This window comes from Spermophilus citellus, assembly GCF_964194105.1.
Source record: "Spermophilus citellus genome assembly, chromosome: 5".
Classification (NCBI taxonomy): Eukaryota; Metazoa; Chordata; class Mammalia; order Rodentia; family Sciuridae; genus Spermophilus; species Spermophilus citellus.
In genome coordinates, this window is record NC_138186.1 from 68098946 (window position 1) to 68121937 (window position 22992).

At 38.9% G+C, this 22992-nt stretch overlaps 1 protein-coding gene across 2 annotated transcripts in view; it reads right to left on the reverse strand.

The window, feature by feature from the left end:
- Positions 1 to 1604: 1604 nt before the first annotated feature.
- The window catches only part of LOC308648865 (glutathione S-transferase alpha-3-like), an 89301-nt gene continuing 67913 nt past the window's right edge, over positions 1605 to 22992 (reverse strand). The window contains exons 2-7 of one of the 2 annotated variants that reach the window (XM_081293948.1): positions 13600 to 13705; positions 8764 to 8815; positions 7687 to 7819; positions 5720 to 5861; positions 3074 to 3205; positions 1605 to 2113 (exon numbers count right to left, since the gene is read on the reverse strand). In XM_081293948.1, the coding sequence (XP_081150074.1) occupies positions 1994 to 2113; positions 3074 to 3205; positions 5720 to 5861; positions 7687 to 7819; positions 8764 to 8815; positions 13600 to 13683 (663 nt within the window). In that variant the 5' untranslated portion in view covers positions 13684 to 13705 and the 3' untranslated portion in view covers positions 1605 to 1993. The remainder of the gene's footprint in view (positions 2114 to 3073; positions 3206 to 5719; positions 5862 to 7686; positions 7820 to 8763; positions 8816 to 13599; positions 13706 to 22992) is intronic. The other variant, XM_081293949.1, reaches the window with a different exon arrangement.

A 22992-nucleotide genomic window follows, 5' to 3' on the forward strand; every position in this document is an offset into this window, starting at 1 on the left:
GTTTCCTTCAGACAAATACTCAAGAGTAGTATAGCAGGATCATATAATAATTCTATTTTTAGTCTTTTGAGGAACCTGTTTGCCATGTGGCTGCACTAACTTACATTTCCATTGACAGTGTATAAGGGGTCCTTTTTCTCCACATCCTTGCCAGTATTTGTTATTTAATTTCTTTTATAATAGCCATTCTGACTGGGGTGAGATGACATCTCAATGTAGTTTTGATTCATACTTCCCCAATGATTAAAAATATTGAGCATTTTTGTGTGTGTGTTGAGTATTGAATCCAGGGGTGCTTAACCACGGAGCCATATCCCCCTTTTTAATATTTTATTTAGCGATAGGGTCTCACTGAGTTGCTGAGTGCCTTGCTATGTTGCTGAAGCTGGCTTTGAACTGGCAATCCTCCTGCCTCAGCCTGCCAAGTTGCTAGGATTACAGACTTGTGTCACCGTGCCTGACTAAGCATTTTTTCATATGTATATTGGCCATTTGTATTTCTTTGGGGAAGTGTCTTTTCAGATCATTTTGTCAATTTTTTTATTGTGCTATTTGTTGTTAAGTCTTTTAAGTTCTTATAAATTCTGGATTTTAATCCTCTGTCAGAAGAATAGGTAGTTAATTTTTTGCCCATTGTGTAGTTTGTCTCATCATTCTGTTGTTTCCTTTGCTGTGCAGAAGCTTTTTAATTGGAAGTAATCCCATTTATCAATTATCATTTTTATTTCCTGAGCTATTAGAGTCCTATTCAGGGAATCATTGCCTGTGCCAATATCTTAAATCTGCTGTTATTCTAATGGATTTGCCTTTAAATGTGACTTGGCTCTTCTTTATTGCAGCCTTTAATGTTCTTTCTTTGTTCTGTGTTTTTGGCAGTTTAACTATAGTATGTCATGAAGAGGTTCATTCCTGGTCATGTCTAGTTGTTCTAAATGTTCTAAATGTTTCCTGTACCTGCATACCCATGTCTTTCTCAAGATTTGGGAAATATTCTGCTATTATTTTGCTGAATTGGTTTTCTATACCTTCTACCTATAGCCTCTCTCTTGTTATTTCTGATTATGCATATATTTGCTATTTTAATGATATTACAGAGATCTTATATATTTTGTTCACTTTTTTTCTTTTTCTTTCTTATTACTGTCTGGATGTAAAAATTCCTTGCCTTCAAGCCCTGATATTGTTTTATCCATTTGATCTAGTCTATTGGTATGCCTTTCAACTGAGTTTTCAGATACTAGGAAGAGGCTAAGAAGGATCCTTCTCTAAAGCCTTCAGAGAGACCATGGCACGGCTCATACATCGACTTCAGACTTAGCTCCAGAACTGCCAGGGAATGAATTTCCATTATTTTAAATCACCAAGTTTGTAGGGATTTCTTGTAGCAGCCTTAGGAATGTGATACATACGGTATGTATGATTTCAGATTAGAATTCTCTTTTTTTATTTGTCTCTCTCACTAGAGTAACCTCTATGAGGGCAGAAACTGTATTTGGCTTATTCATCATTATTTACTAGCTCCCAGAGTACAGAATGTTCCATATTAGATATAAATATGCAGGATGTATAATTGAACAAAAAGATTGCTAACATGAAGGAAAATGATTCTTTACAAAATTTGTTTATTTGGGTGAGAAAGGAAACAAAACACAAAAGGGAAAGAACATTTTTGCAAAGATCAAAATATGGTTTGAAAGTTTCTACATAATTTTCTTTGACATAGTATATGACAGATGTTATATGACAATTTTTGGTTATATTCTCTTTTTTATTTAAATTCAAGGAGATATCCTAGGAGGTGATCAGGATTTCAGACTTCATCAAGAACAAACAGATTAGATTGCAAAGAATTCTGCATAGCTCATTTCTAACTGAATTAGTACATTAACTTTGGAAAACCTTTTTAGATTCACAATAATCAGTATCAACATTTAGGCAAAGCATTTCATTGTTACAAAAATATAGAATATTGATTTTGAATGTCCAGCCTTATTTAACCAAAACTCTTCTTTAATTCTTCAACAAATTTCTCATCTTCAAAGGGCTTCCTCTGGCTGCCAGGCTGCAGAAACTTCTTCACTGTGGGCAGGTTGCTGACTCTGGTTCTTAGGGCCTGCAATGTACAAGTACAAAATCTCAGAGTGGAGTCCAAACAAACACCCATTAACACAACCAGGAAGTCTGCACCCCTCCTTGATAAAGACCAACTGAATCCCCCCATCAGCACAGCATGCTGTCTGGGAAATAGACAACCAATGAGAAAAAAAGATAAGAGCTAGAAAATAAAGCTCCAATGACAATTCCCTGTTTCCCTTTAAAACTGTATATAGTTCTAGCTATCTTCTTTTCTGCCTTACACTTTAATCCTATAAATTCATTCCTGTTGTATGATATAAGGAAAAACACTGTGCTTGCCACATGTAGATACAGAGAAGCACTCAAACGGGTGAGATGACAATATAGGAAAACTGAGTTAGAAATGATGATAGAAATAGATCAGCAAGGTGGCAGCCACTACAAATTATCACACTGAGAGATAAAGATGGGAGTTGTTGAGGATGGGGATAGGAGAGGTAGGTTTGCAGAGAGAAATATGACGTCTGAGGGTAAGTACTCGAACTGAGGGAAGAAAAGATGGAAGGAGACTTGCTTGGATAGACTCAGTGTGCAAAGGTAAGGGCATATGTGGGATAACAGGGATTCCAGAGAAATCATGATCAGAACCCATGTGGAATAGGGGGCTGTAAAGAGAAAGCTAGACCCTTGTTTTTTCTCATTATAGAAGGCAAAATTTAGCATCCACCTCACATTTCCTTGCTAACAAGATGCTTTCCATTATTCAGAACCAGGGCTTAAAAAAAATCTTTTCTAGGGGTCAGGTGAGAGAGATGGAGAGAGAGATAGAGATAGAGACAGAGATAGATAGATAGATAGATAGATAGATAGATAGATAGATAGATAGAAAGAAAGAAGCCTGGGATGACTAGAAGTCAGAACACCATCAGCCCTAGTGTCCAAATGTTAGATTCCTGATGGGAGGTGTGGGCCTCTGTGAGGAATTGAGAGAGAGTACCTTCAGTAGAGGGAAGTTGGCCAGAACAGTGGAGTCCAGCTCTTCTGTGCGGTAGAGCAGTTCAGTGAGGAGAACGTCAGCCTTGCTCAGCCTGTTGCCAACCAGGTTGTCTTCTCCGTGGCTCTTTAACACCTGCAGAATGGGAGGAGTCAGGTCATGAACACACATAGGCAGACTTCGGCTCCAGCTTGCCCCTGAGCCTCTCAGTCCAACTTTCTCCATATGCTGCCTCCTGGGAAGGTGTGGAGCTGCCCAGAAGATCTTTCTCGAGGCCCTGACTCATGAGGGAGAGTGAAAAGTGGGACTCTGCTCACTCCTCTGTTAAAGCCCAGGGGACCTTCATTCTCATCCCCACATCCCTGGATGGCTCACACCTCCCACCCTGACCTTCGTCTTCCTCACACACCAAGGGCTGCACCATGTTTCTCTCTGCCCCACACCCTACCTGGGTGCAGCCCTGAAATTTGAGGATGTTCCTTTCCCCTTTGTTCTATATGTAATATTCCATGGGCAACTGTTCTATCTATATGACAACACCTTTCATGTATGAGCACATCATCTCAGCGTTTCCATTTCTCCTCTTGTCTACTTTCCTAATGTCCTGGTGATATCTCTGGAATCTAATTACATTTCAGTTTGTCATCTGTCTTTTGACATTGGATCTAACCCTTACACTATGGCATAATCTGTATGTGGAATTATGTAAGGAAGAACTGAACTGATGTCCAGAACTTGTTTTGAAATGCATGAAAAATAGTGTTTTATTTGTGAAGAAAGATATAGAGAAATGAATACATATGAAAAAGTAATATCTAGAGTGTAAATTTTGCTGTCTCTGTGGAGTTTAATGAATCTTTGTCTTCTTGAACTTTCTTTCAACGTTTCTGGATATCTAAAAGTTTCACAAAAATTTTCTGGGTAATATATGATATTTGTTAAAATATCCTAGTAATATTGAGATCATGATAAATTAAGAGAAGAGAAAATAACACATGGCACTACTAATGAAAGATAATGTTTTGTCAAACATGCTATCAGATTATGTGTACACAAAGAAGTACAAATCATTGCTTGGTATAACAATAAAACAGAATATCAAATTCATAATGTAATTTGCACAATTAATTTATGTTCAAGGGAGTCTTAAGTTTCATGGTATGGATGACTTAGCTATAATCAATGGAAAACTTATCATCAGGTGATGTGCCCTAAACCATCAGCTCTACAGGGCCAGGAAGGTGAATTTGAGGATTTAAACATACCTAAATTCTTACCTCCTTGCCTGAGATCTACATGCAATAATTGATTTAACATTTGCTGAATGAAGGAATGACAGAATGGTATAATACTCTGCAAGTGGGAATTAAGTAGTTAGTTTTGTTTATAAGTTTACTGTATCAGTTATGGTCAATTTTGTTTTATAATTTTTGTCACATGATTTCAAGTAATTTTTATTTTGAAATAGTATCCCTTTACGTTCAAAAAGAATTCTTAGTAAGATAGGTATATAATGAGGGAACCCGATTTCCTACCTTTTGTGCAACTTTCCTCAAAAATCTGAATGCCATGTCCCTCAATTCTATAGAACACTTTCTCTTACATCTTCCCTTCATCTTCTCTTCCTCTCCACTCCTCTGTCACCATCCCTGTGTGGATACTTCTTATCCATCCCTGAAACACTACAGTCCCCTCCTGATGGGCAGCTGGTCTCATGTCTCCTTACACACAGCAACAGAGATTTCCTGATGTGTTGCTTTTATCATGTTGCTCTTGAATCAGAAGACTGTGCTGCTTTGCATGATCTAGTCCAACTCCCAATGTGCTCAGATCTTCCCATAGCCCAAGTGCTGATTATGACCATGAAATTCTGTCACATAAAAATTTCTAGATTGGATTGCAGTAAAACAAAACTTTTTGAAAAATTTAACTTTGTTAAGACTAGTACAATGGCTGTTCATAGTCTGTGTGTGCACAATTCCTTGAATGGAAGGGTACTAAATCAGCATGGAAGAAGTCCTTCTGGAAGTGAAGGCCAATGCCTAAGGAATCCCAGACTCTGTTTTTCTCCTGCATCTGTTATGGAATGAATATCGGTGGTCCCCCAAATTCATACGTTGTGATCCCAACTCAATATGATACTTTTAGCAGCTGGTGACTTTGGAATGTAATTATATCCTATAGAAAGAGCTCTCAAGAATGGCGCTAGTTTTTTTATAATGGGATCTTGAGAGCTCCCTTGACCCAGCTGTCATGTGAGGACACAGCCAGAAGTCAGCCATTCATGAACAAAGAAGCAGAGCTTGCCAGATACCAATCCTTCAGGGCTTTGATCTAGTACTTCTCAGCCTCTAGAACTATGAGAACTAAACATTTTTCTTTTTCCTTTTGGGGGGTTTTGTTGTTGTTTGTTTGTTTTGAGATAAGTTCTCATTATGTTGGTCAAATTGAACTCTAACTCAGGATGCTCCAGCTTCAGCCTCCCAAGGAGATGGAACTTCATGCCCAGGAAAGGTCTGTTGCATAAACCAATACTCACCATCTATATGGTGCTGTTCACATAGCAGTTCTAAGTGCTAAGACACCTGTTAGGATTAAGACACCCTCTAAACTCTTAGTGGCCTCAGAGAGAAAACAGCTTCCACTTACCTTCTCAAAGGCAGGAAAATAACAATTTCTAGATTTCTCTTTGATCTGAGTAAGGCTTCCATCTTTGTCCCCAGGTGGAAGGAATGGGTAATGAAGAATTATTTCATTCAAATCTGCCACACCTTCTGAATAAGTATCAATTCTGAAAACAAAACACAATAAAGCACTCTGTCAAATGCCTCTTGCCCCATATTTTATACTTTAAAAGCCTTAGAGAATACAGCATCATGTGGTAACAAAGGAATTCACCTCCAGTGGACACCTTCCATAAGCCAGTTACTTATAGATTAATGTTTGCTTCTTCGAGCAACCTAAGGGCAGTTGTATTTCTAAAATATCTGTTATACACATGATCAAATAATCAAATAGCACCATTGAGTTCTCAGGGACAGTCTTGAGAGAACTTACTGTCTCTAACTACTGGTGGTACAAACAGGGATTCTTCCTCTGTTGTGGTGTGTTCTGCAAACTTAGTGTGATTCCAGTAGCTAAAACCCTGTCTCCTAGGTCAGCTCAAGACAGTCCCCGACCCAGCCTTTCAGACAAGTCCCTCCCCTTCTCTCATCTTATACAGCCCGGGCTCATTTTCATGTGCAATGTCAGGAGTTCTTTCAATTATTTCCCGTAAATCATGTTCCCTAACTCTTTCCATGTACTGTTGCCCAATGCTAATCATGTTTGCATTTCTTGGGATCCCACCCAAGACATTCCCTGACTTGGTGTAATTCTTTATGTGGTTACAAAAAGTGCATAATATAAGAGAGTTTTATTTCTTTTGCTTCAAATAGGCTTTCCAAAAATTCTTTTTTAAATAGCTGCTTTGTTAATAAATATTCATGTCATAATTGTCACCCAATTAAAGTCTACTATTCAGTGATTTTTTTTAGTACATTCACAGAATTCTGCAAATATCAACACTCTCCAGTTCCAGAACATTTTTACCGTGTTGGATGGATTACAAAAAAAATGTATACCACCTCTTCCACCAGCTCTAGAAACTACTAATCTACTTTCTGTCCCTGTGGATTTGAGTGTTCTACACATTCATACTAAAGAAACCATATAATATGTGGCCTCTTGGGTCTGATTTCTTTTATGTGACATAATGTTGTCAGTGTTCATCCATTTTGCCATATGCATGATACTTTATCTCTTTGCACAGCAAATACTATTACATGGTATAACTGAAGAATCTTCCTTCATCTATTCATCTGTTGCACCTTTAGTTTATTTCCACTTTTTTGATATTTTGAACAATGTACCTATGAACATATGTATAGAAATACTACTCAGTTTTTTTATTACTCTTGGGTATATCCCTAGTACTGGAATTGCAGGGGTATTGGTAACTCTTACTTTTTGAGAAACTTTCCACAGATTTATACAAGATTTTATTTTCAGTAAAGCAGTTCCAGCCCAGGATGGAGGAGACCTAAACCCCAGTGCTGTATCAGTGGATTTCTTCAAATCTACATGAAAAGCTTTAGGTCACCCTCATGTCTTGACACCAGACTCCACCAACCCTCATCAAGCTGACCCATCTGTAGAAGAAGAGGATAGCTTAGGTTCCTGGCTGTCAGTCTTGTACTTTCTGGAAATGGAAAATCAGGTGCTTCAGATTCTTCCTTCTCAGGCCTTCAAGTCTAGATACTCAAACTCTTCCCCTGTCCCAAGCTATTGCATAGTTTAACCTCTAAGCTAAGCAAACGGAATCAGGATTTCCTGAATTCATAGTTCTCAGGATTTGCAAGCTTCCATGAACCACATCCTCTCTATATGACACTGCCCTGAATCCACTCCATGCTTACTCTTCCTGCATCTCCATAGCACTCTCCCACACTGACCTCAGTGTTTATGCCCAGGGTCAGCCTGGTGCTATTCAAGATCTCCCTGCCTTGGTTTTTCTCACTCAAGGAAAGACCTAAATTCTTCCCTTGTTATCTGCAAAAATAGAAAATATACCGTACAGGGCTCTCTCCTTTATGTCCTTCCCATAGAGGTTGTGTTTGGCAGCAATGTAGTTGAGAATGGCTCTGGTCTGCACCAGCTTCATCCCATCGATCTCCACCATGGGCACCTGCTGGAACATCAAACTTCCATCTTGTGGAAGGAGAAAACAAACAGAATGAGATGTCTATGGGTCAGACGTGCTCACAATGTATAACAGTTATGAAAATGAAGATGCAAAAGGGAAAAATTATTGCTTGGTAAATTTTCAAGTAAGATACTATTTTATTTTTAGCTTTTTTTTTCTTTTTTATTCTTTTCCATCTTCTTACTTTTAGCGTATTATTCCATTGATGTTTTAATTTCCCATCCATCTAGACACATTTGAATATTTGTGTGTTTAGTTCATCTTCATGGATATTTTAGGAAGAAAATGGGGAACCAGTGATAGGGCAGGAGCCATTTCCATTCAACATAGGAATTTTGCACAGTCTCATGGTGTTCATGACATCAAGGACAGTTCAGAGAGATTTCTATGTGGGCCCCTGTGTGTGCTTTTCCAAAGACAGCATTGGACAGTGTGTGCAGGCTGGACCTTGTGTTCCTCACCCCACAGCTGGCAGAAGGGAAGAGCTCTTTGCCTCCTCACTCCTTCACCTGGACTTCCATATTCTGCACAGTCACATTATCAGTTTTGCAGTGCACTTGGGTAGTCACCTTGTCAAACCCCTTAAAGAAAAGATCTGAAGTTGATTGCTGGAGCCATTTCTGCTCCTGTCATCTAATGAATGCCCCTGTGCATGCTTGGATGGGAAGGGAGGTGTGGGATCCTGAGCTGCTTGAAGCTCAGTCATAGAGAAGAAAGCATAAAAAAAGAAAGGAGAGGGATTTACAGGACCTTGGAATGGTTCCTTAGCAAGTATTCACATAATGGGTCTCACCCTTTTTAACACTGAGATTTGCCAGATCTTATATTTTTACCACTCTCTGCCTCTCCGCTACCAACACTACCGTCCTTAGAAACACATAGTGATTGCATAGTGTTTAAATCTTCTATTAGGAACCCTCTTAAGAGGCATTTAGATATTTGTTCTTACTTTTTATTAACTTTTTCATGTCTTCCTGAGTTTTCACCAAGTTCTCTTCAAACTGGAAAGCAAAACCAGTAAATGAATCTTTATTAGTGCATTCCATAGCAATGGATGCTTTTCAACTTGGATGGCTTCTTTCTGTACATAATATGAAGGGGGAAAGATTTTTTAGCTTTGTAGCTGATGAAGACATTTGTAATTTGTATTAGATCCATCAAAAATGCACAGAAAAGAAAAAAAGAAAAAGAGAAATGGAATCAGTCACAAAAATAGTTGTTCTTGTAGCTCAATTCGCCTCCATTCTATGTCCACGCATAGGTCATGATTTGGGAGGAATCTCATTGGAAGAAGGACAACTGAGAATCTTTTCTTGTTGTGGAGTTGCAATATCTCAGGAAACCTGTCTCTAAGATCAGAACGGGGTTAGGTGCATCTGTAGCTCTTGAGATATGCCATAGACCCACAATCATTTAACATTCTGCCACAATCAAGTCTCCACTGTAACTAATATCACCACAGTCTCAGGATTCCTGCCATTGGTGAAACGAGTTCTAGTTTTTATTTATTTATGATGATGGGGATTCAACCTAGGACCTTGTACATATGAGGCAAGCACACTACCAATTAAGCTATATCCCTAGCCCCATGGGTTCTAGTTTTTATACAACTTTTACTCTTAAAGCTAGAATTGCCTCTTCTGGAAAATGTGGGGCATGTTAGAGTTCCCAATTTTAGGAAACAATTGGAGTCCCCAAACTCATATTTTTTTTCTCTAAAAATTTTAGTTTTTGATATGATTGTGTGGGTTGAGTGTCACTTCTTTAATGTCCTCTCATCTTGACCTTGGACAATTTACTGAATTTCCTTATGCTTCAGTACTCTAATCCGTAAAATGGTTTTATTTATTTATTTTCAATAAACTGGGTTTATTTATGATGCCTATGTTTTGGTTGATTTATGGAGTAAATCACTAAGGCTTGCAAATGACTAAAAAATGTACCAGGTATCTACTAAGTTCTTAATAAATATAAGTCATCATTTGCATTTTGAAAGACAGCTGGCTATTTCACCATATCCTCCTTTAAAAAAACTTTTAGTTATACTAATACAGATGACCATGTACTTTAAGCCTTATGTTAAGTCACTCAGATTAGATTGGCAGCCATTAAGAAGGGATGTTTCTAGTTGATCAGAAGCTCCAAGTGGTGGCCTGTGTGTAATACAAATATGACAATCAGTTTTTTAAATACAGTGAAATTAGCTTACTAGGCAGAATCTTTCAACCTAAAGTCCATGGAAGACTGTATTTTGATGTTAACATGACTTAGTTCCAGCTGTGTCTCTGTCTCATATTAGCTGTGTGACCTAGGGATAATCGCTTCACATTTCTAAGTCTCATGTGGCTCATCTGTAAAATTATGTTTGATCATTGTCTTAAACAGAATATTTCAGTGTTTTCAAAACACATGATACAAGTCTGATCCACATAAACCAAATAATAAAGAGCACTGGTGTTTGCAGTGGCTAATGTAATTTAATGGAATTCTTGATAGTGAAAAGTCCAAATATTGGGGTTTTCTAGAATGCTTTTTGGAATATTCTCTTGTGGATCTCTATGATCATATAGGATCATATCACAGAGACAATGAGGAGGTGTGGGATAGCAGTTTACCAAGCATCCAGTTCATAGAAAACATAGAGGTGATGGGTAGTCATGGCAGATGGCCAAGGTGAGTGGGGTGGGCAAGTATGATGTTGACTATGAGGCTGAGAGGGATGGATGGGGCGGTAATGATCAACTTCTGGGCACAGATAGCCCAAGAGTCCTGAGTAAGGGTCTCCAGCCAGCCCTTGCCCACTACTACCCTCTTCAGTCAGCTGGGATAGAGAAGAGGAAGCTGTTGGCATCACCCCTTTCTCCTCTCCTATCCTGAGCTCCTCCTCCCCAGAGGATTGGAAAGCATCTCTGAGACTAAAAGGTAGCACCTGGAAGATGGTGAAACCAGAGGGCTCCTTTACAGGAAGAAACAACTAGGATGATAAGCAGTTTTTATTTCTTGTGTCCTTGTTTCTCCAAGAAATTGAGAAAGGATAAGGTTAAAGTCCATGTGTTCTTAGAAGAATGGAGAAAATATCATCCCGAGACTTTGGTAAACCCATTGCTGTGAAGTTGAAGTTCCTCTGAAGGGACATGACTGCACTCTGAAACCCTTGTTTTCTGCTGCCACCTGAATACAAGATTTCCTGAGTTTGTCCAGGACTTCCTCCCCAGGAAAACCCTTGTTCATTACCTCTTCCTCTACTCTGGACTAAATACCATCTTCTCAGTATTGCCTCTAGAGGACAGCACTCAGCTGAGTCACAGAGAAACCTACTGGATCTTGCTTAAATACTAGCAAAAAATGGTCTTTTAATCCTGCAAGATGCTTGATCTTGTCCCTTGTAGATACATAGGTTGCCCAAGGGCAGGCCTTGTCTGTTGCATTCATTTTATGTCCCCAGGACCTCACACAGGACCTGGTTCTTTAAGTGCTCCACAAAATTATTGCTGAATGAATGTGTCCTATGGTTAACTGGCAGTTTGTTACTGTCTCCTGCCCCATCCTTCATGTGTGATATGTATTTTCACTTTAAATGCATTCCTTTTTCTGAGATTGTGCATTTAAATTCTATTATTATGAAAATTTCTGATATGTACAAAATAAAAAGAATGTAACATTGCTCCTTATATACTTCAACAATGATCAGTTCAAGCCAACAGCTTTTCATCTATTCACCTACCTGCTCTCCTTCTATGAAATAATTTGAAAAAAATCCAAACTACCAAGTACAGTCAAGTACCACATAACAATGTTTTGTTCAAACATGGACTGCTTATACAAAGGTAGTGCAATACAATGATAAAAGAACTGAAAATTTTCTGTCACTTAGTGAATGCACAGCTGAAGAAGGGCAAGATAATAGAAACTATGGAAGAAAAAAATTCACAGGGAAGTTTTGAGGCCTCAAGAAACTCCTTTGAAATTTGAAAAGAACTCCCAATGTGGGAAAGTTTTCATTAATAGAGAATGATTTTCATGATGTACTCTTTCAAATAAATCTGTATGATGGAAAAAAGAAGTCAACCAGGCAAAGCACCATGGGTATATTTCTGCACAGTGATACCTCCTCAGGATGAACATCAGACAGGTCCTTAGTGGCTAGTCACTTTGATCATAGGAGGTGACAGAGCCATGCATGTTACTGTCCTGAAACCTTCAGTAGGACAAGATATGGAAGTAGAAGACCATGATATTGATGATCCTGAACCTTTGTAATGTGTGCACCTGTCTTAGTTTTTAACACAAAAATTTAAGTTAACATAAAAATATTAAAGTTTAAAAGAAAAAAAATTATAAAGATACAAAGAAAATATTTATAGCTGTACAATATGTTTGTGTTTTCAAGAATCAATAAATAGGATGGAATCAAACTAAAAAATTTCTTCTCAGAAAATAAACAATCTGTGAGGTGAATAGAGAGCCTACATCCTGGGAGCAAATTTTTACCCTTCACACATCAGATAGAGCACTAATCTCTGGGGTTTAAAAGAACTCAAAAAGCTAAACACCCAAAACCACAAATAACCCAATCAATAAATGGGCCAAGGAACTGAACGAACACTTCTCAGAAGACGATATACAATCGGTCAATACATATATGGAAAAAATGTTCATCATCAGTAGCAAGTAGAGAAATGCAAATCAAAACTACTCTAAGATTTCATCTCACTCCAGGTGGAATGGCAGTTATTCTGAATACAAAAAACAATAAGTGTTGGAGAGGATGCAGGGAAATAGGTACACTCATACACTGCTGGTGGGACTGCAAATTGGTTCAGCCAATATGGAAAGTAGTATGGAGACTCCTTGGAAAATTGGGAATAAAACCATCACTTGACCCAGTTATCCCACTCCTTGGTCTATACCCAAAGGACTTAAAAACAGCATACTACAGGGACACAGCTACATTAATGTTTATAGCAGCACAATTCACAATAGCTAAATTGTGGAACCAATTTATGGTTTATCAATAGATGAATGGATATATACATAATGGAATATTACTCAGCAATAAAAGAGAATAAAATCATGGTATTTGCAGGTAAATGGATGGAATTAGAGAAAATAATGCTAAGTGAAGTTAGCCAATCCCCAAAAAACAAATGCCAAATGTTTTCTCTGATATAAGGAGGCTGATTCATAGGGGGATAGGGAGGGAGAGCATGGGAGGAATAGACAAATTCTAGATAGGGCAGAGGGGTGGGAGGGGAAGGGAGAGGGCATGGGGTTAGAAATGATGGTGGAATGTTATGGTCATCATTATCCAAAGTACATGTATGAAGACAAGAATTGGTGTGAATATGCTTTATATACAACCAGAGACATGAAATATTGTGCTCTGTATGTGTAATAAGAATTGTAATACATTCCACTGTCATATATACCATTTTTAAAAATTAATAATAAATAATAATTTAGCATCATCAAATAATGAATATTTATGGTTCTAATTTTGAATAAATTCCATAAATTGTGTTTTACCATTAAAAAAAACAAGTCAAAAAAGTTCCACAAATTGTGATGTTTCTTAAATTATTTTTAATGTTTATGCTCTTTGATGAGAAGATATATTAACTATTTATTAGATCAAGCCTGCGAATCTCTTAATAATTGGCAATTTTTATTTAAGGCACTATTCTTGATAGTTCATTCAGTAAGAAACATACGTAGCTTAGGCAAGAAAATCATCTGATAAAAAAAAAATTAGGTACAATTTAATATGGCCTAATTCAGAACCTACCTTTACTCCAGCTGCAGCCAAAAGCCACCGGATAGACTCCATCCTGCCCCATGAATTGAAGTAGTAAAGCACAGGCGTGGCCATCACAATTGCTGTGTCTTGGTTTCTGTAAACACGAATGAATGAAATCATAATATCAGAAATGTACTTTAATATACTTTTCATTATAGCAGAACAGCACCAGCTATACTGAAGAAGGACCTGCCTTCTTTGTGGCAGGGTTGGAGAAGTTCTTGGAATGTACTACTAGGTCCAATGGGTTACTGGTCCAGCTGCCAACCTCAGATGGCACCAAACCAGTCTCATTTCCCCATTGGTTAAAATGTGACTGTTCTTGACAGCCTCAAAGATCACAGTGGATAGCAATAAGGCCTGAATGTAAGTTAGTGGGCGGAGGAAGAACTGGAGAACTAAGACTGAATGAAAAATGAAATCTATCAAATTATGCTATGTCTAGGTATGAATATACCATAATGAATTTCATATATAAATAAATACTCAATTATAATATACAAATTAAAATAACAATAACAATAATGGAAGAGTAGAGTAGGTCAGGAGTAGCAGAGAGAAAGGGAAGGTACTGGGGAATGAGATTGATCAAATTAGTTAATATGCATGTACAATTATGGCACAATTAATCCCACTGTTAGATATAACTATAATGTACCAATAAAATTATTGAAAACCTCCTAATTATATCAGCCCAATACTAATCTCTTTGGATATTGTATTTTTAATATTCACAATAGCTTCAGGCATCAGTTAGTATTATCTTTACTTTTCAGTAAATGAAACTGAACATCATGGAAGTGAAATGTAATATCCAGTCACACCAAAGTCACCAGGGGACATGATAAATCACAACATGAAACAAGAACAAGGAGGGTCTAGAACCACACAGGTGAAGGCCTTGAGAACTTTTGAAGGCTCTGAAATCAGAGGACAGCAAGGACCAAGAGGAGCAAAGTCACTGTTCAGTCCTTTGGCTGTTAGGCTGCATTGCATCAAAAGTAGAAATTAGCCTTCAAGATTTATTCACTCATAGCTCCCAGTTCCTTCCACAGGCAGAGGTTGCTGATTCCTTGCTTTTTTGGAACTCCGTGCTCTACTCTATGGCTTATATTTTGTTGTGTGATCTAGCAAAACGGATGGTGCTGCATTCACTTGACTGTAAATGGAGTGGAGTTAACATCCATTTAGTGCCAGCCATACATTAGGATTCCATAAATTTATCTACAGTTTAACCTAAAAGGAGTAAATCCTCAGGGGACTTCATGGAATATGATCATTTTACAGTTGGGGATAGTGTGGTTTCTAGAGGAATTTGTCCAAATGAAGTGATGGACCAGGAGTTCAAACTCACCTCTGTTCAAAACCAAAGTCTAGGCTTGATTTTTCTGTTACTGATTTTCAAAAGATGCACTGTAATCCTTCTGTGCATCATGAAATTCATTAATTTTGTAAATGAAGTAGAAAAGAACAGCAAATATCAGGGTGTGGAAACGGTAATTAATGTTTGGAGAGTGTTTCACTTCAGTTATGTGTATGGAGTGTGCATAGGAGTATGCGCATGTGTGTGCTCAGATGGCCATTGTAAGTGGTACGAGACACACTGATGGCATTATTGAAGGACCTTCGATGGCCCTCGATATGTCTCAGGCTACACAGAACATGGGCACAGCGTAGAATCAGAGAATGAAAATCAGTGGTTCTAGGAACTGAAGTGACTTTACTATCATGAGTGTGAATACAATCACACAATACTCACTGAAAACAGGAGTCCTAATGAGAGGAGTTCAAGGAGTTCAAGGAAAAAATTCTGTCTTCTTGCAAAGTTTTGTCATTGAATTTAATGCAAAAAATATACTTGTCTTTACCATTAGATGTACTTATGAAAATTATGTGTTGATTGGATTTTAGGCATCAAAATGTTTTAAATTCCACATTTTAAAATGTGGCACACAGACAAAAAACTAACCTTTATGAAGTATAAAATCATTTAGAAACACCTATTTAACTCTCAGTCTGTTAGGAAGTCCATTGTATGTATGAGGAAAGTGGAGAAGGCGTGTTCAGCACAAGGAAAGGGAGAGCGAAGTTCAAATTATGTAATACGCATGTACAATTATGTGTGTTGAGCTGCTCAGGAGCTGAGTTCACAGGACCACATGATCCTCATCCTCACACTGTGCTCCCTCAGCTGTTGTCTGGATCCTGTTACACAGGGTGATGAGTTTTACCTTACATAAGGCTCTATCATGATGCTCTTTCTTCTAAGTGACTTTCTCCAGCTTCTGAATGTGAGGCTTCCAAAGGCCAGGCCTAGACTGGGACAGAGGTCCCCATGAAGCTTTGCTGGGTGCACAGAAAATGGAACCACTGGATGCTTTGCTGGGGTCCCACCCAAGTTTCTCGCTCATAGTCAATATCTAGTTGTGACTGCCCGCTCCATGACTGTTAGGCAAGAGATAGACATGAACAGTGGGTCAGGACTTTAGGAAAATACCCAATGCAGAGCAAAATGGTTCATCATAGCTCTGACTTGGTGGAGCTCCAAGGTCTGACAAGACAGCTATTTTAGAACCCTTGCCTGGTCTCAGCTCTATAAACTATTCATCCTACAAATGGAGGAAGATAGATGAATTCAAGGGCCAAAAAACAAAGGGCAAGGATATGTTTGCTCAGAAGGGCTTAACTGCTAAGATGTTTTCAACAAGACCCAACACAAACAACATACAGCAGAGATTTCCAGGCTGAGGAAAGCAGGATGGTTAAGACTGGAGCCCCCTGACCTTAAATCTTGTAAGACTAGACCTAATTAAGACCTTTCAGTCAGGCCAAGATAACCAAGAGTTGCCCTTAGGTTGTTAGCTAATGTAGTCTGTCGATCCAGAGGACAGAGACAATACCTGGGTGGGGCCTTTTAACAATCTGCCTCCCACCAAAGCTGAGACACAAAGAAGTATGTTGTTACTGTCCCCTCACTCTCCCTTAAGGCTGCTTCTCCCCTTTTCTTTCTCTTTGAATAAACTTAGCTATACTTTCACTAAGTCTTGGGTCTTGCTTGAAACCCTCTGAAAACACAGAGTTGTGAACACAGTATATTCTCTCTGATAGGATCTTATCTCAGGCCTCTTCTATCCTCTGTTATCACAACCACCTGAGGATAATTCCTGGATTCCTAATGCAGAGGAGCATATTGAAGGTAAAGAGGGATGGCTACTCTCTTGCTCACACACTTGAGTGATGGGCTGTTTGAACTCTTCTGGTTCCACCAGGGCTTCTCCACTCCAGCTTGGAACTCTCCCCTTCCTTTATGCTTATCTCAGGACCTTTACATATATTCCCAGCCAGAGTCCCGTAGCCACCTGAAGACAGGAAGCAGAGGGAGCAAGGAGACATAGAATTCATGAACAGCTTTTCAGGGACTTCATGGGAAGAGGAAAAAAATGGTAAAATGTGCCAGGCGCAATAGTTCATGCCAGTAATTCCAGTAGCTTGGGAGGCTGAGGCAGTTCAAAGCCAGCCTCAGCAACAGTGAGGTGCTAAGCAACTCAGTGAGACCCTGTCTCTAAATAAAATACAAAATAGGGCTGAGGATGAGGCTCAGTGGTTGAGTGCTTCTGAGTTTAATCCGTGGAAATCCCCACCCACATTGGTAAAATAGTCTCTTGCTTTCCCTTGACAACCGTAAAAATGAGTAAATTAAAGACTAGAATAAGGATATTTGCCTCATTAAGATAAATGGTCTTGTTTTGAAAGAAATATAATCCATGACAATTCTAGTAGTAGTAGGTTAAAGAGTTATGTCTCTGGGATGGTGTCCATTTCCTAAAATATAGATGGGTGGTTTACAGAGAAATCACTACTTCCCTCTTAGCATAGGTAACTTAGTGTAGATTGTTTAATTTCTAACTGTTAATTTTCTTTTCTGAAAATACATAGAGTTACAGCTAGCTTGGAGGACTTTTCAGAAATTGCATTGAAATAATGTGCATACACTTGTAATTAGGCACTCAGTACATGGATGCTCGCTGTTTCTTCAGTTCCTGGGCACTCATCTGTGTGCACCTGGACTCACTGGGTAGCCCATAAATCCTTTCTCTTTCCATCCATCCTTCTTACCAACTGACCATCCACCCATCATGTACTATCCATCTATCTCTATCTCTGTTTTGTCCAGAGAATTCTGGAGCAGTTTCTGTGTACCAAGCAAGGATGATGGCTACAGGGAGCAAGGTCTGACTTGGTCTCTGCCAGGAAAGGGTTTAAATCTAGTCAGGGACACAGCATTATAGACACCTGACAGATCAGAATGACTCTGGAAGTGACTTTACTTTATGGGTCTCTGGGAATTCCAAACCAGGATCTGAGACCAGGTAGCCAGATTAGCAAAGAAAAGGAAATGGGTAGAGAGTACTTCCCCATCAAGCAGTTGCTAACATCTCCAGGTAGGGGAAGAATCACACTCTCTAACACAAGGAATTGCCCCCCTGGGCAGCTTTGTTCCTGCCTTTTGGTCATGTAGGCATGATAGGAAGAGGAGAATGAGGAAAGGATTAAAAAAAACCAGACATTTATAAAAATGCAAGACATTCTATTCCCAGGGTACCAGCTTTGGGTCCCCAGTTTCTCTCTGGAGGGAATCTCTCTCCCCTTGCCTCCCTTCTCTCTTCTGTGTCTTAAACAAAAATTACATTCTACTCTTGCCTTAGCATTTCTAGGGTGTTTAATCATCAACACTGGGGGAATGAAGACCGGATCCTGATTTCCAGTTCTGGTATCAGAACCATGATTCTGCTCACCAGGTAAGTCAGCACAAGAGGAGAATCCTGCCAGCCTCAGAGAACTGAGGACCCTGCCCTTTTACCCAAACAAGCTGCAGAGTACCAGGGTAGCCTCTCTTTCTCCAGACTGAATGGATTTTACACCCCAGGTGTCTGTTTCCTACACTGTAAACCAGGGTCACAGCTCATCCTTCTCCAAACCCTCTCTCTGCAGCACCTTGCAACACACTTTTCTTCCTTATCATTTCAGTATCTTCCCCCAGAGGTGCTGCACTATGTCCTGTGATTCTGGTAGACCCTGGTTTCTCTGACACCTGGATTTTCAAACACTCTCCCTGAAACTCAGTCTCTCCTTTATAGAAATGTTCCTTCTTCTCAATATTAACATTCATGCAGATCATTGCTGGCTTTTAAATTCTAATTCTAAAGACTCGTGCATTCCAGTTAAGTGTTCCTGTGATTTTAAGAACTAGTTACATGCTCCAGTGATTGGGGGGTCTTTGCACGTAGACTTCTGAGTGTTATCGCCTGGCAAATCATGTCTCCCAGTGACCCTCAGCTGGGGTGATACTGCTTCACCTGCACTGAGGATGGTGGGCAATGTCTGGAGAGGTTTCTAGGCATCAAGGTCTACACAGTGGAGGCATAGGAAATGCTACAGCATCAGGTGGGGTGAGGCCAGGATGCCTCTGAATATCCTTCCATAAGCAGGACAGCCCCCCACACTCAGGCCAAATGGGTAGTCTTGTCAAGGTTAAGAAAACTTACTTTAGTCATTCTCCTGTTTTGCCATGAGATGGTGAACCCCAGAGAGATAAGACTTGCCATCTGATTAATTAGTAGCAAAGAGTGAAATAAAGTCTAGTTCCTCTGGTATTCAGACTACCTTTCTATATCATCATAAATATGAATTTTGATCTTCACAGGCTAAGTTGCATTACAGTAATATAATTCACAGTTGTGTGTTGATGACTTTTATAGAAAAAACAACTTTAGCATAAAGTTAGATTAGTAAATGGCCCTTTACTAATTTCTTACAAACATTTATTTATCCAGTATAGTAGTTTGTAGAAGTGTGTGTGTGCAAAATGTGATTTATTTTTTTTCTTTCTCCTTTCTTTTTTTTTATTGGTTGTTCACAACATTACAAAGCTCTTGACATATCATATTTCATACATTAGATTGAAGTGGGTTATGAACCCCCAATTTTACCCCAAATGCAGATTGCAGAATCACGTCAGTTACACATCCACTATTTACATAATGCCCTATTAGTAATTGTTGTATTCTGCTACCTTTCCTATCCCCTACTATCCCCCCTCCCTTCCCCTCCCATCTTCTCTCTCTACCCCGTCTACTGTAATTCATTTCTCTCCTTGTTTATTTTCCCATTCCCCTCACAATCTCTTATATGTAATTTTGTATAGCAATGAGGGTCTCCCTTCATTTCCATGCAATTTCCCTTTTCTCTCCCTTTCCCTCCCATCTCATGTCTCTGTTTAATGTTACTCTTTTCTTCCTACTCTTCCTCCCTGCTCTGTTCATAGTTGCTCTCATTATATCAAAGAAGACATTTGGTATTTGTTTTTTAGGGATTGGCTAGCTTCACTAAGCATAATCTGCTCTAGTGCCATCCGTTGCAAAATGTGATTTAAAAAAGATTTTTTAACAAGGCCTCTGACCTTGAGCTGGAGCTTCACAGAGATGCCTACATTTCTTGGATAAGAGAAGTTACCAATTGGTCTCATGGTAACAGCTGACAGAGGGGGAAAGAAAGGGGAGAAGAAGTTTCCCTTGAAGGGTTATCGGCCTAGAGTAATGAAAGAAAAAGCTGCTTTTATGTGAACTTCTGCAGGCTGTGAACTTCTGAGCCCCTCACCTTACATGCTGGATATAAAATTCTGAAACTACCTATACTTGGGTTCAGGGGATTAATTGATTACAGCAAAAGCTGTACCCTCTGAACCTGGCTGTGGCCAAGTAAAACTGTTTTCTGCTATCTTTGGTGCCTTGCCTTATCTGCTGTCCCCTACAACATTAATACAACAGTAAAATCTCTAAGGCTTAGAGAAGGATTTCTTCTCTCTTTTTGACCATTCTGAAGCCATCTAGGTTTCTGTGTTATCTTTTTCTCTTTGTTACCAAAAATTTTCAGCAAAATCCATACAGATGAAATTATCTCCATAGTTAGTGTTTCTTGCTGTGCAGAGGAAATCCCACTGAACTAGGAATGCTCATTCCCAGAAATCATGGCCAACAGGGGAGAAAAGATTTGGATTTCAGAATGTGAGCAGGAAAGGTAGGCCTGGGTCAGAGCAACAGAGGATAGTCAACTCCCCAGAGGCATGTCTTGTGGTTTAGGCCATCTTGATGTGGTCCTTTTTCATTTGGTTGCAGTCAGTCAGTCCTTGATGAGGTGTTTCAGTAAACTGTAAACTATGGGGAAGGTATTCTTTGTTTTCCTGGAACATGCTATGAAAAAATTTTCTTACTAAAGAGCAGTTATTACTGGATTCGTACTGAGGATTGAACCCAAGGCCATGAGCATGCTAAGCACATGCTCTACCTCTGAGTTACATCGCTAGCCCAAATGCACTTTTTATCGACAATGTTGATGAGCTCTTGACAATATATGAGAATTCCCCTTTTATTAAGAGTCCAGAGTTACAGGACAAAATGTATAGGGTTTTTTTCATGGTTTTAAATGGAGAAAGATGGTTTCTCCCATGGAGATAGGCTTTAAACTGGACACAATTGTGGGAAGAGCTCTTGAGATATGGCAGTGTAAGAGTCAATACATTTTACCAATTGAACATTTATATCATAAATGCTCTAGAATTGGTCAGATTCTATAGACATTGGTATGATTTTTTTTTCCAGTGAAATTGGGACTTTTATCACTGTGTAATCTCCTAATTTGGACTCATTATCATTTTAGAAGCACTTCCATAGCTGTAGCTCATCTATAAAGAAAGGCTTTTATCCAATGAGAGAACCTATGAATCAATACTAATAAACATGTTAATAGTGCAGTTATACAAATATGACTCAAAGAATGAGTCATTTTAAAAATGGTTAAATACCATTTTTAAAAACCATTTTTCTATGTGATGTAACAACAAACAAGGTAGTTTATTTTTCTCAGCCTTCCAAAGGTCTTGTGGGATGTTTGAAGTTCTTTTGAGACCCAAAAGACTAAAATTCACAAATTTGTATATATTTAGAAGTGACATTATGGTCTGTTCATTATATCTCAGTAAATATGTTATTTAATAAAACTATCATAGGAAATTCAGTTTGTAACAAAGGAAGAAAAAGTCACCCATAATATATATTGTTTGGACCTTTATAAAGTATTATTCACTGTAATTCCCAGCAGCTCGGGAGGCTGAGGCAAGAGGATCGAAAGTCCAAAGTCACTCTCAGCAACTTAGTGAGGTCCTTAGCAAGACCCTAATCTACTTGGCAAAACCCTGTCTCAAAATAAAAAATAAAAAGGAATGAGGATATGGCTTAGTAGTTATGTGTCCCTGGTTTTAATCCCTGATAAAGAAAGGAGGCAGGTTGAGAGAGAGAGAGAGAGAGAGAGAGAGAGAGAGAGAGAGAGAGAGAGAGAAGAAGAAGAAGAAGAAGAAGAAGAAGAAGAAGAAGAAGAAGAAGAAGAAGAAGAAGAAGAAGAAGAAAGAGGAGGAGGAGGAGGAGGAGGAGGAGGAGGAGGAGAGGAAGGAAAGAAGGAAGGAAGGAAGGAAGGAAGGAAGGAAGGAAGGAGGGAGGGAGGAGGAAGAAAAAAGAAAGAATGAATGAGCATAGGGAGAATCTTTGGAATGCTAACATGGCCTGTGTTGGGTAACACTGTAGAACTGGTTGTGGATCCTCCAGGCTAAGTGGGGGATAATTGGGAGAACTGGTAATACTGGGTCTACCAATGGGCATAGGAGATATAACAGGATGAGAAAGGGATGGAGACACAACAGAGATGAAATGGTGGTGCCAAGGACTTGGGATTATTTAGGGGCCAGATCTTTAGCCATGTGAATCACACTTAATCTGTGCACAGAACACCACAACAGAGAGCAAACCCTAGGGATCACATTAGTGTTTGCTAGTAGTGATTCAAACAATGTCTATCACAGCTGTAGGCTGTAGTGCTGAGGATCACACATGCTCTCTACATCTGGATTTGGCTATGCATATAATAAAAATTTTGTGATGTATCATCTCAATGGATTTCTAAGGATTAAATGCATAAATAAAGAAAAATTAGCATGCAATAAAGGTGAACCCCTTTTTAAATTGTGAAACCCAAGACAGGAAGCTTTTAAGCATTCAGGGTTTTGTTTTTGTTTCTGTCTTTCAAGATTGGGGCATAGATGCAGAAAGTGTGGCTGATTTGAGTGGAATGATTATTCATCTCCTAATAGATCAAAAAGATGCCAAGTTCTCGCTTTGATTAGAGAGAAAACTACAATTTCTTATTTCCTTTCTCTTGAAAAAGTAAATAAAGCTGTTAACCATTTTAGACCTGTCAGTAAGAGGACAGTAGAAAAATAATGCCTGCTCATTCTTGGACACTGACCTCTTCTGACCAGCCTTCTTGAATACA